The following is a 13699-nucleotide window of genomic DNA, read 5'->3' as shown; positions in this document are numbered from 1 at the left end:
TCACACTTTCTTACTTCTGTGTAACTATTGTCCCTCCAGAGTTCCATGCTTCCTAACTCTCCTTAACCATTCATTAGACCAGAGCTTTCCAAACTGTGTGTCGCAACACATTAGTGTGTTGGCTGCAGTGTGTAGGTCTGCCATATGAACGGTCCCAAAGCTCCTACCTAGGCTGGAGAGGGGTTTATTAACCTCTGGTTTGCTAGTAAAACTGAATTACTGTGTCGTGAAATGATGCACGTCTAAAAAGCATGTCACCAACATGAAAAGTTTGGAAACCTCTGCATTAGACAAACCATCTTTTTTTTAAAAAAAAGTGCAAGCAGCCTAGATCTTGCAAGGATTAGAACTGGAGATGCTAGCCTTTAGATCCATTGTTGCCATGTTTGCAACCGCTGGATTAGTGCTTTTAATCAGAGAATTGTGGATTTCTATAGCTCAGTCCGAATGCACAAAATTGCACAGTACTCACTAAAATCTCGTGACAAGTCTCATATGCTCTCAGACTACAAATCTTGAGTGTTTCTTGCATAACTTGTTAAACAAGAAGTGCCTGCTTTAAGTTCTGCTTAATATTTTGATTTGCACAGTCAGTATCGCGAAGGATAGCCACAGAACAGTACTTTTAAAGATAGCTGCCTATTTGGCATGTGGGATAAATGAAGGGTGAACCCTCCTCTATTGCTCTTAATTATATATTAACAGATGTTTTGGTAAAAAAAACACACAACTAGTTGCAACCATCACCTATGTTTAGTTTACTATAAAGTGCACAAAAATTAAACTTGCATTTGCTACTGCTTGCATTCCTTGAGAAGGACAGGTTTTTGCTGTGCTCCACAATTAAGTAACTGGAACACAGGAACCCTAACAGGACATAGCAATTTTAAATGAGGTCTTTTGGAGTATTTCCCTCAAAACTTGGAGATTGCACTGGTTTTTTTTTTTGTTTTTAATTGCCCTGATAATAGTACAAGGCTTCTCAAATGTAAAGCGCTGATTAGTTCAGTGAGGGAAATCCTTTACTAACTTTTGGTTAGTACTGGGTCTGATGACTTGAAGACACTCAGGCAACATATCCCCTGAAAGTGGGGCCAAGACCATAGATCCTCACCCGCTCACTGGCAGTAGCTGCTGGACCTTCTCCTCTCCTCAGCTGTCACTCACCTATCCAGGAGCCATTTCATCAATGTATTTGCTGCTGCTTCTCCTCATTGTTGAAGGCCACTTCTCAGTCTCTTGGGCAATGACAAGAGGCATAACAGAACAGCCTGGTGAAATAACTGCTGGCTGAGCAGCAATAAGATGGTAGCTGCTGCTCCTTCTCCTCCTTGCCACTAGTACTCAGTTTCAGGAGCTCCAGTCAGTGGCGGGGTATTTGCAGGCACATGGACAGATGCTTGATCATGCTGATCACTGAGATCAGATGTCTCTTGTTACTTTACTGATTAAGAAAAAGTCTATCACAGAACATCACATCAAATCACTGAAACAGTGTGGTCTACATCTGCAGGATACTTGTTACCAGTTGAATATATAGTCTGAATCACCACAGTAACAATGTGGTGTTAATTCTCTTTAAACACAGTGAAAATAATACATTAAACAATACTGAATTCCGTTAACCTGCACTGAATTTTCCAGCACCTTTAGAATTGGCAGATTTTGGAATTTCTAGCCCACTTTTATAGAACAGAACCCTGAATTTCAAGTGCTGTTTCTGAAAAGTTATTTTTATTTAAAATTTATCAGTTGGCTGTCAAATGCTCAACACAAGATACAACGTAATTGAAAGCTTCATTTACAGGCACACGTGTACCTAATAGATGAAAAGGAGACCTCCTGGCTTGTGAAAAGAGATATCTGACCAAATTCAACCATTGGGGGGTAAAAATGGAACATCCTGATTGTCAACAAGCAATCATGTTGACACTTGGGGCTCAGAAATGAACATAACCAGAATGGCATGAAGCAGAGGGATAATACATCCCAGATCTCTATCAACATTACAACAGGCCATTTTTCCTGCTGAATGTATAAATTATTGGAACAAAACTGAACTCTAGGAAGTGGAGGCTTTTGAACAGCAAACTGCTCTTCTATATCACTTAAAAAGTTGTGAGATCTCAATCCGATTCCAGAATTAGATGTATCTCATCTGTTTCAGACAGCCTGAGGATATAAACTATTATGTCACATATGGCTCCTCAAATATATGAAGGTATTTGTCCTACTTCATCTATCCCATCTTCTCTCACAAAACATTTCCCATAATCTTCAGACACATTAGCAGCATATATAACAATGAGATGGGCCAATGAACAGTTTTAGGGACAGTGCCACAATCTGGAGACTTAACCCTCCCTCCTAGAACATTTTAAAGCTCTGTGAAAACTTCTCATGAGTGCAGCTTTAACCATCTCTATTTATTATAATAAAATGTGTCACTTCCAGGAAATTAAGTCTGATTCAAATGTAAGCAAAGGTGGAAGTATACGATTTCACACACATTTTGTATTCCGTTGATATTAAATGGCTCAAAAACAGTAATCTGCAAAACAGGCTTGAAAGTAGTTTTTGAGATAAAACAAACAGGTATTCTGAACGAGTGAATAGGCTTTTAAAAATAAGTCAGTTAAAAACCATGCATGTTTCTTTCTTTAGAACAGGCATAGGCAAACTTGGCCCTCCAGATGTTTTTGGGACTGCAACTCCCATCATCCCTAGCTAACAGGACCAGTGGTCAGGGATGATGGGAGCTGTAGTCCCAAAACATCTGGAGGGCTGAGTTTGTCTATGCCTGCTTTAGAACAGAATTTGTTTCTCTCATGGCTATAAATGTGTGCTGAAAGTTGGTGGCATTACTAGCACTATTCCAAGCTGAAGAAAACTTCCTTCACATAGAAGAGGATGTCATAAGTCCCCTCCCCACTCCCACCAAAATATGGAAGACAATAAATACACATGAAACACTCAAGATTGATAACCCCTGAGCAAAGCACCGTCTTAATGTCAGAATCATGTTAAGGTATCTTGGAGACAGGAATCTAGATGTTCATTAATTTTAGCTTCCAAAACTTCAGAACTGCAGACAGGGCAGGAAACTTTTCTGTTCTCATCACTGGCAGAAGTAGCTGGCCTTTCTGAAGCTATTGGTTCATGCTTTCTCTTCAAAGAAGGGCTGGTCAACTCTGGATCTGTTTTTTGTATAAAGTATTTTTCAAAGGCAGCAGTGTCTTCCATTTTTGCCCGTTTTGTTGGTCCACCACTGGGTGTGCTGCTATTTCTATGAGATGAACTATGGGGTTTTGGAGTTGAAGTAGATGGTCCAGAAATGCTTTTTACTGGTGTCGTCTTCGAGGGTAAGTCCCATGTAACATTTATAGGGCTTGACTTTGATCTTCCTCCATTAAAAGAAACATGTTTAATGGGCGAGCCATTAACATTAGTGTACGCTTTTTTGTTAGCAACTGATATTTTAGGGAGTGTAACATAGGAAGCAAAGCTATTCTTATCACCTTCAGAAGGAAATGGTGAGGATATGCTTGCATTTTGAGGATTCGATCTTATCAAACCAGAAGGTGAATGATGTTGCGAACTGAGCAGCAATCTGTTCTTATCATTGCTTGGACTTGTGGTCCTCTCTGATGGTGACAGAGTGCTTTTTCCTCCAAGGATATATCCTTTTCCACTAAAAGGAATTAGGTTCTGCATATTGCCTCCGTTAGCGTTTCCTGCAAATACGTCAGAAATACACAGAACAATCACATATTTGGAAAACATTCACCAGTAGTACTCTATTACATCTCTAGGAGCGATCATTCATCAGAAAAATCTTTTTCCCCGCTTAACACTTTTAGTTATGTACTCTTTGGTTTATGCTATAAACCACCCTCAAATATTAACTGATGAAAAACAGTTATGATGCTGGTAATAACATCATCATCCTCTGCTGGTAATAACTAAATGATATTCAAGTACCTTTGCCATCAGCTAGGAATTTTGATTGTGGGACCTTCTCTTTGCCTTTCTTGGTGTAGTTCTCTGGCTCCTTGACCTTGGTATATGTACCTCCACACGTCTGTTGGTGCTCAGCCCACCAGAAGTCATTTGCAGATGGTGCTCTATTCATTGCACGCTTCACATAGCCAAAATACGGCTTTTTATTTTGACATGGACCATTGCATCGCCACCAGTGCTGGCGATAGGAATCCACTTCATCATGAAACTCATGATAGATCTAAACATAACCAACAAGTTTTTCTTAATGCAGAACATTCATTTCCATTTTGCGGTGACACCAGATTAACTCACAGCCCACCGTGAAGATTGATGGAATCAGGCCAACCAGGGCTTCCCAAGTCACTACAGGCAAGAGTTCCACATGGATATTGGAGCTGGCCCCAAACACAGAAGAAAATCAAACGGTATCTACTAACACCAGAATTCTGTGGTCTGTTTCAAATATCAAGGCCAAACCATGGTTTGGCAACTGGAGGTATTCAGGGGCTTGTATGTTCAGTTCTACAGAGACACATGCTCATTTCCTGTCTTGCGATATTCAGAGTTTGCTGTAATGTCTGAAGCAGTCGAACGATGGTTATTGTTAACAACATTTGCATCCAAATCAGAATCTTAAACCCATTCCAAACCATAGTTTTTTATTTTTATTTGAAAGTTATGATTAACAATAACCACAATTTTCCCAACTCACACATCACACCATGGAGGCCTTCCAAAACCTGGTGCCCTCCAAATGTTTCAGACTACATATCTCACTAATCCCAGCCAGACGTACTAAGTAGTGTTGTCCAAAACATTTGGAGGGCACCAGGCTGGGGAAGGCTGCTGTGGTAAATGATTCATGGAGCTTAGTGGGGGGGGGGCAGTTTAAAAAATGTTTCTGTTTTGGATTTGATATATTTAATAAGGCTTGTTTGCCTGAGGGTAAGTAAAAATCTCACTCTTGGCTACTTTTGTCAGGGGAACTGGAACGTGGAGAAAGCTGGGGTAGTTAGGAGGAGAAGAGACAGAATGGTGGGCTACTGAGGAAAAAATACATGTCCTAGCTCCTAGCTTTCATATCTCAGTTTCTAACACTGTTTGGGAGTGGCTGCGGAGGACAGAATGGCTGTAAGGTGCAGGAGTCTCTGGCAGCCTGCAATGCCAGGGGAGCAGCAAGAGAGCACTGCCTCACAGGGAAACCCAAGCAACACCACAGCACCATAAGGGACTTAACTGGGGAAGAGGGCAGCAGTGTTGATTTTTATTGTACAAGAAAGGGCACAGTCTCGGAAGGGTATTGTACGCTGGAGAAAACATATTCTCTCATTTATAATAAAAGTCGCTTTAACCAAGATGTTCATGGCGGCTTCCAAACGCCTTTCCCAGAGTGCAACTCTGGAGTGTGGCCTTCCGCCTGTGACACTGCACTTTAGTTACAACAAAGCAGGAAGAGGGAGAAGGGATCACCATTCATTAGTGATACAGAAGGAGAGAGCCTGGAGAATGCTCCTGACAGCTAAACCATGATATGGCTGCAATGTCTGGACCAAGCCAGAGTACACACCAGAGATTCTCTATGCTAATTCAAGTTTTCTGGATTATGGCCAAAAAGTGCAGTTAACACCTTATCAAAATCAGAAGAAATCTGGTGATTAGCTTGATATATTTGATTTTACATTGCAAAACTTACCGATGTCAAAGTAACCACTAACTCTAGTGTGCTTGTTTGTCGCAGTATCTTTTAAATCTAAACATTTAAAAGATTCATTTTATATTCCAAAATCAGTTTTACAAATCTACAAACTAGTGTTTGTTACACAGAATACTTACTGTAATATTGGCTCCAGTTAGGCGGTTTATCCGATGCATGTGTTTGCAGAATTCCGGGCCATGGGATTCATGATCTTTGTCATTATTAGTGACAAATAACAAGGCATGAATCATTTCATGTAACAGGGTCTGAAATTAAAATTATTACATGATTACTTAAATTGCTATGTCCTAACATAAAACATTTGATTACTTACTGTTAAGTTTGCTATGATAAGAAATGGTAGTTAATTAAAAAATAAACCTTAAAATCTTCTTGCTTCCAGTTTTCCATTCTCTGGGATAAGTCAGACATGATCCCAACTTCATAAAACCATAATTTGGGACACAGACATTTGAAGGGCTGTGTTAAGATCAGCAGCTGATGCTTCTCTGGTTGTTACAGTATGCATCTGAGGGGCATCTGTTATGCAGCAAAGAGGGCTTATTCTGTACTGGCAGTCCAACTATGGAATACTCTCCCCCTTGAAACACAGAACAGTTTTGGGGATCAGCTGAAAACACACCTATTCCACCAGACATTTCAGGGGGAGTGGGGGTCGACCACACAGTTAGATTTTGATTGATTGCTGTGATTTTATCTTTTGGTGTGATTTTATCTGTTCCTTTTATTTTTAGGCTTCTAATTGTATCGGTTGATTTTAATTTATATTACTGCACCCTATGCTGGTATCACATAGAAATATTTTGTGAGAAATAAACACAATATTTCAAGGAGACATTCACATTATAAGTGGAAATAATAGGTAAAAAATACCACTAAAGGACATGAGAGGATGGAGAAGTCTCTGCAAGCAGCAAGGAGCTGCTTGCTTCTCCTGTCATTGCAGAAGTAGCTGCAATATAAGATAGCTATTTACAGCACTGGTAAACATGTTTTTTTCCAAAACTACAAGATACATTTGACTTTGGGAATGTACATATCAGCTGCAAGAAATGCACATGTTTGGGTTCATATCTATATACAAAACAGGAATACCTCTACAAGATCCTTTCTTGGTCGCAACTTCAAAAGTGGTTCACTGAGCCGGATGGAGCACATTCCACCACGGCCTTCATAGCAGCAAACTCCAGCACACCTAGAAATACAAATAAAAAAGGCAAATTGTTTACTGAGACACAAACAATACTTGCTAAGCATTACGTACTTTTATTAAACATTAGGTGCCCACTGCTAGTGGCTGGACTAGACCTCCTGAGAGGTAAGAAAGCAGGCACTTTCTCCAATTCTGTTACAATTCGGGTTAGAATATTTAGTTTACAAATAATGTCATCACACTGCAGCAAGTATGCTAGGAGACATAACAAGTTATTGATTTTTTAATTTGTGATACCATGCACTGCAGGAAACCTGCGGCCCTCCACATATTATTGGATTCCAGTTTCATTCAGCATGCAGAATTGCAGGATACAGCAATATCTGGGGGGTCACAACTCGCCCTCTCCTTTAAGAACTGCATCTCTCACAAAGGTCAGATAAAAGACAGAATACAACATGCTCCTCAAGTTGTAAACAAGCACCAGGAGCCCACACACAGTATACAAATACAGTGGTACCTCAGGTTACATATGCTTCAGGTTACATACGCTTCAAGTTACAGACTCCGCTAACCCAGAAATAGTGCTTCAGGTTAAGAACTTTGCTTCAGGATGAGAACAGAAATCGGGCTCCGGCGGCGCGGCAGCAGCTGGAGGCCCCATTGGCTAAAGTGGTGCTTTAGGTTAAGAACAGTTTCAGGTTAAGTACGGACCTCCGGAACGAATTAAGTACTTAACCTGAGGTACCACTGTACAGAGAAGGTGTTTTCTGACTGTGCTTGTGAATACAGGGCTCATGCCACCTGGAACAAGACCAAAACTAGATCAAAGTCTCTTGAGTCAAAATGAGAGTACCCCTAAACATTTTTAGCAAACAAAAAACCACTATTATTATCATGATTTTTTTATCATTTGTTACCCGCCTCCCCCCCCCCCCCAGGTCCCAGAGCGAGTAACAACAGCCTTAAGGGCAACATTCCGGGCGATTCAGAGCCGCCTCTCCCTCGTCCCGCAGCGCCTTCCCCGTACAGCGTCATGCGCGGGCTCCACTTCACTTCCACGGCTGCCAGGCGGCCCCAGAAGAGGGTCTCGTTGAACTGCAGGAAGAGGCCTCGCACGTCGGGGCTCGGGTCCAGCAGCTCCCAGGCGCTGTCCACGACGGAGAGCGGCCGCGCCGGGGAACCGGGCGGGGCGGCAGGGGAGGCGGCGGCGGCCACCGCCTTGGCCCCCTGAGCTTCCCCGTCCTCTGCCTCCCACTCCGCCTGCAGCCGGAGGGCCAGCAAGAAGTCGCCGTCCATCTCGCCCAGGCAGGATGCCAGCCAGCCGGCGGTCGCGAACTCTTCAAACTCGGGCGCATGCGCCAAACAACTTGCCCTAGGAGGAGCTCAGAGGCGCGCCTCCCTCCTCCCCCTCCATCCGTCCCCAGCCACTCTGGTTTCGTTACGCGCTTGCGCGGGGTCCCGCTAAGCCCGGAAGTGCCTCCCCGTGTGTAGCTCTACCCGCTGGGTCTGGTTCGCCGTTGCGCCGGCCGCTCCACGCCCTCTCTCTTCCGTCGCGCTCGCGAGGTCGTCAGCGTCCGGCGCAGGCGCTCTGGCGGCTAGGCGTTTGGCGCTGGCCTGCTTCCTCTCTGCCCCTCGCTCCGCTCTCTCGTTGCTCCGGTTCGGACATGGCGCTGTCTGTGGGCGAGGGGGCTGCGGGCGGCGGCGGGAGCCGTCTGAGGCGGCAGCTGGAGTCCGGCAGCTACGCGGCGGAGGAGTACGTGAAGCAGCTGTCTCAGCAGTCGGACGGCGACCGGGACTTGCAGGAGCACCGGCAGCGCATCCAGGCGCTGAGCGAGGAGACGGCGCAGAGCCTCAAGCGCAACGTCTACCAGAACTACCGGCAGTTCATCGAGACGGCGCGCGAGATCAGCTACCTGGAGAGCGAGATGTACCAGCTGAGCCACATCCTCACCGAGCAGAAGGGCATCATGGAGGCCGTCACGCAGGCCCTCCTGCAGCAGGCCAGCGCCGCCGACCGAGACGACCCGACCCTGGGGGGCGCCCGGCGGGCCGCCGCCGACCCCCACACCAACCCCTTCCTGGCCCTCTCGGCCAAAGACAACGCTGCCAGCGACGAGGGCCGCCAGCGCACCCTCACCACCCTCCTGGAGAAGGTGGAGGGCTGCCGCGACCTGCTGCCGGAGAGCCCCGGCAAGTACTTGGTCTACAACGGGGACCTCGTGGAGTATGATGCCGACCACATGGTGCAGGTCCAGAGGGTACACGCCTTCCTCATGAATGACTGCCTGCTCGTGGCGGCGTGGCTCCCCAACCGGCGTGGCGCATACCGGTACGATGCCCTTTACCCGCTGGATGGGCTGGCGGTGGTCAACGTCAAGGACAACCCGCCCATGAAGGACATGTTCAAGCTGCTCATGTTCCCCGAGAGCCGTATCTTCCAAGCGGAGAACGCCAAGATCAAGAAAGAGTGGCTGGAAGTGTTGGAGGAGACCAAGAGGAATCGGGTCCTCAGTGAGAAGCGGCGGCTGGAGCAGGAGGCCCCAGTGCGGGCCCCTCCCCCCTCCCCTCCAGAAGCCACCAATCCTTTTGAGGAGGAGGATGAAGAGGAGGCAACACCAGAAGAAGAAGTGGTGGATTTGTCCCTAGAATGGATTCAGGAGCTGCCTGAGGATCTGGATGTCTGCATCGCTCAGAGAGACTTTGAAGGGGCAGTTGATTTGCTAGATAAACTGAATGAGTACCTGGGAGATAAGCCTGTGACCCAGCCAGTCAGGGAACTACGAACAAAAGTGGACGAAAGAGTCCGACAGCTCACGGATGTGCTTGTGTTTGAACTTTCTCCAGATAGGTCTCTACGGGGTGGGCCTAGAGCTACCCGCCGAGCTGTTTCTCAGCTCATCCGCTTGGGTCAATCAACCAAAGCATGTGAACTTTTCTTGAGGAACAGGGAAGCTGCAGTACACACAGCCATCCGCCAGTTGCGCATTGAAGGTGCCACTCTGCTGTATATTCACAAGCTCTGCCATGTCTTCTTCACCAGCCTGTTAGAGACTGCAAGGGAGTTCGAGACAGACTTTGCAGGCAACAGTGGATGTTATTCTGCCTTTGTTGTCTGGGCCCGATCTGCTATGAGGATGTTTGTGGATGCATTTAGCAAGCAGGTGTTTGACAGTAAGGAGAGCTTATCCACTGCTGCCGAGTGTGTGAAGGTATGAGGAAAATATAAACCCAAATGTGGGTGTATTATGCTGTCACACATGCACTGGATGACCACAATTTCATTCTTATAACTACTTCAGTTTTCCAGATAATGTCATAGAATATAGGGCAAGGAGGAAACCAGTGAGTCATTTAGTCCAATTCCCAGTCCTGAAACAGGGTGTTCTGTTTGTAAAGAAGCTGTGTAAATAATTTATTGCAGTAGCTGCATTGATTATCCTGTCCTCCACATTCCCCATCACTCGGAGCCTCTCTCCCTTTTCAACTCTCTTATAATGTTAGAGTGCTTTTTGCTTAATTCTAAAGGAGAGCAACACAAGCATTTCTTGCTCTTCCAGCGTAAAGGAGCCCTTCCACTTTAAGATTAGGAACAAAAGAAAGGGCGAGTCATGTGGCATGACTTTACAGATTTTGTCTATCTGATCAAAGTATATTTTGCTATATTTGGGCATTGAGACCTTCCGAAGTTGTTACTTGTTTTTCAGGAAAAGGCAGTCTGTACTGGATATCCAAGGTGCCTCCTTCCTACAGCCAGCAAAAACAGTGAGGAGTGTAGGTGCCTACACCCGCTTCCTGCCCTAATCATGTGGCAGTCCCAAATACACTAGGAACAGTAGTGGGCAGGCTGCTGTGGGGGATTAAAGGAGGGGGGAAACCATGTATGCCACCTTGAGCTCCTTAGAGAAAAAGGTGGAACAGAGATGCAGTAAATAAATACCGTATTTTTTGCTCTATAAGACTCACTTTTTCCCTCCTAAAAAGTAAGGGAAAATGTGTGTGCGTCTTATGGAGCGAATGCAGGCTGCGCAGCTATCACAGAAGCCAGAACAGCAAGAGGGATTGCTGCTTTCACTGCACAGCGATCCCTCTTGCTGTTCTGGCTTCTGAGATTCAGAATTTTTTTTTTCTTGTTTTCCTCCTCCAAAAACTAGGTGCGTCTTGTGGTCTGGTGCGTCTTATAGAGCGAAAAATACGGTAAATGTGTTCTGAGCAATTACTTTTACCCAAGTTTGAAGAAGTTTGCCTGGACAGAATTGCTCCGCAACCCGCTCCTCCAGTGAGCTGCCCTGATTAGTGGGGAAAGGTGATCTCATGTCTTTGCTTTATCTAGGTGAAGGAGACTGTTGTGGCTGATCCTATCCTGCCAGGAAAGAGACAGCCTGGATAACCTTGTGTTACCTGCTGCTCTGTCCAATGTGATATAGCAAGGGTAGTGAACCTGTTGTCCAGGGTCTGCTTGTGACCTCCAGGTGTCTCTGGATTCTCTTTAAGCCATATCCTTTTTGCAGGCCATACTCCTTACCTGCTCTGCTCCACATCCTCCTTAAATGCTTTTGCCTGGTAGAAATGTATTACAGTGGATGCTCAGGTCGCGAACATGATCCATGCGGGAGGCACGTTTGCAACCTGCAGTGTTTGCAACCCGCAGCGCCGCGTCTGTGCACACGCAGGTCACGCTTCTGTGCATGTGCAAAGCACTGGAACCCAGAAGTAACCCGTTCCGGTACTTCCGAGTTCGGCGTGGTGTGCAATCCGAAAACACACAACCTGAAGTATCTGTAACCCAAGGTATGACTGTATTGACAATGCCTCCTGCTTGCCTGGATGGAGAGATGTGTAGAATCGCCAAGTTTTGTGTTGTTGGGTTGCAGCTTACTATACAAAAGTAAGGGTCACAGCCATTGCTCGGGCCCTTTTGTCTCTTGCCATGCACATCACTGGCATATGGCACCCCCCAAAAGGTTCTTCACAAGGGGATGCAACCCTCTGGATAACAAATGTTTCCCACTCTGGGATACAGACTGCCTTTTTCTGAGGGCCTGAATGGTAAGGATTAATGCTGGGTCATATCTTCTCCATAATGTATATAGTGTTAGAAACTCGGATAGAAAATCTAGGAGCCAAATGCCTTCTGGGACCTGGATTGTGGGCACCAAAACAGAATGTCTAGTTGCCACTGGGCGGGGAGGCGGGGGCAGTCAGCAACACTTTTTATTTAATATTTTGATAACCATGAATTAATACACAATTCACATAAGTGACACATTGTTAATATCACATTTTTAGCAGAAATGACATGTTTAATTTGGTGTTTACAATAAAAATATTGGTACTATACTTCAGTTTTCAAAACACTCTACTCTTTATTGTTAAACTCCTTAACATATTGTCTATCTTTAACATATACTTTGAGGCCTCAAAGCACATATATTTCAGTAATCCTCGAGTGTCAGTCAGGCGCAAAAAATGACACCCTGACTTTTTGAGGTGCTCTCAGATGGAGAATCTTTAAGGTACAAAATGTGCCTGGCGCCCTGCTCATTTCGAACCCTGAATGTATGTCGTGTTTTTCGTGCTGTTCATAATGGGGTGATAGTTATCTTATCTTTTAGAGTGTCTCTGTTGTGCAACTGCTTAAAGGTGTAGTAAAATTAATCATGTAACTTGTTATTGAAGGTGGCAAAGGAACACTGCAAGCAGCTCAGTGAGATTGGCTTGGATCTGACCTTCATCATTCATACCCTGCTAGTGAAGGATATCAAAGGGGCCTTGCAGAGCTACAAAGATATCATAATGGAGGCTACAAAACATCGTAACTCTGAAGAGATGTGGAGGAGAATGAACTTGATGACCCCTGAAGCTTTAGGAAAACTTAGAGAGGAGATGAAGAGCTGTGGTGTGACCAATTTTGATCAGTACACTGGTGATGACTGCTGGGTAAATCTTAGCTATACTGTTGTGGCTTTCACCAAACAGACCATGACCTTCTTGGAGGAAGCTCTCAAACTGTACTTCCCAGAGCTGCATATGGTTCTGCTGGAAAGTCTGGTGGAGATAATCCTTGTGGCCATCCAGCATGTTGATTACAGTTTACGCTGTGAACAGGACCCTGAGAAGAAAGCATTCATCAGGCAGAATGCATCTTTCCTTCATGAAATTGTCCTTCCTGTTGTGGAGAAGAGGTTTGAGGAAGGAGTAGGGAAACCAGCTAAGCAGCTGCAAGATCTGAGGAATACTTCGAAACCGGTGCGTGTTAATCCTGAAAGTACTACCTCTGTAGTGTGAAATGTATTCTCTCATTCTTTTAGTATAACGTCATGTATACATGTGCACATTTTCAAACATACATTAACATTCCCTTTAACTAATTATGCCCTGGGGGGGAAAAAGACGAGACAAAGGGAGAAGAATTCAAGCAAGTACTTTAGTAGACGAGCCACATCTAGTATATTTTCCTCAAAGGTCTGGTTGTGGCATTTAGATAAAGGAGCTCATCTAGTGTCAAAGTGTGTTTTGGTCCAAAGGCTAATGAACTATTTAAATATAATTAGTATGATCAAGAATAGCTTCTGATAAGTATTTTACAGAAGTATAAATGATGAGATACACCTAGTGCTTCTATTATATTTACCTTCAGAAAGAGAAGAATCAGTTTGAGAAACAAAAAGCAAATTTGCATAATTCCCTCTTTGATAACTTGAAAAAAAAGTTGGAAAAACTACAGCAAATGCTTCTTTTCAAAAATTTGTGGCTTAAAATTCCTCTGAAAATTAAAACTTGGCAGGAGCATGGAATTCACAGTCTTAAGTGTAGCAGTTCCTGTG

The 13699-nt window shown here is 44.7% G+C and overlaps 2 protein-coding genes across 2 annotated transcripts; one reads left to right on the top strand and one right to left on the bottom strand.

Moving 5' to 3' along the window:
• Positions 1–1712: 1712 nt before the first annotated feature.
• On the bottom strand, positions 1713–8291 carry SPRTN (SprT-like N-terminal domain). Its single transcript, XM_080997761.1, has 5 exons — positions 7903–8291; positions 6815–6914; positions 5836–5964; positions 3982–4240; positions 1713–3734 (listed from the first exon to the last, which is right to left on the bottom strand). Exons 1-5 carry the CDS (start codon positions 8169–8171, stop codon positions 3019–3021), a joined length of 1473 nt encoding a protein of 490 aa, XP_080853887.1. The 5' UTR covers positions 8172–8291; the 3' UTR covers positions 1713–3018.
• A 163-nt stretch (positions 8292–8454) lies between these two features.
• On the top strand, positions 8455–13252 carry EXOC8 (exocyst complex component 8). The gene is made up of 2 exons (XM_080997706.1): positions 8455–10084; positions 12552–13252. Exons 1-2 carry the CDS (start codon positions 8540–8542, stop codon positions 13158–13160), a joined length of 2154 nt encoding a protein of 717 aa, XP_080853832.1. The 5' UTR covers positions 8455–8539; the 3' UTR covers positions 13161–13252.
• The last annotated feature ends 447 nt before the right edge of the window (positions 13253–13699 follow it).

This window comes from Podarcis pityusensis (genome assembly GCF_964106645.2).
Source record: "Podarcis pityusensis genome assembly, chromosome: 3".
NCBI lineage: Eukaryota > Metazoa > Chordata > Lepidosauria > Squamata > Lacertidae > Podarcis > Podarcis pityusensis.
The sequence above is the reverse complement of the archived record's forward strand: the minus strand, read 5'-3'. Positions and strand labels throughout refer to the sequence as shown.

Bases quoted from the DNA above. Each gene is read 5' to 3' on its own strand.
- EXOC8 (XM_080997706.1), top strand. From the start codon at position 8,540: ATGGCGCTGTCTGTGGGCGAGGGGGCTGCGGGCGGCGGCGGGAGCCGT. The intron at 10,085-12,551 runs GTATGAGGAAAA...TTGTTATTGAAG, and splicing joins CTGCTGCCGAGTGTGTGAAG to GTGGCAAAGGAACACTGCAA.
- SPRTN (XM_080997761.1), bottom strand. From the start codon at position 8,171: ATGGACGGCGACTTCTTGCTGGCCCTCCGGCTGCAGGCGGAGTGGGAG. The intron at 6,915-7,902 runs GTACGGGGAAGG...TTGTATTTCTAG, and splicing joins TGGAGCCCGCGCATGACGCT to GTGTGCTGGAGTTTGCTGCT. The intron at 3,735-3,981 runs GTACTTGAATAT...ACGTATTTGCAG, and splicing joins ATTCCTAGCTGATGGCAAAG to GAAACGCTAACGGAGGCAAT.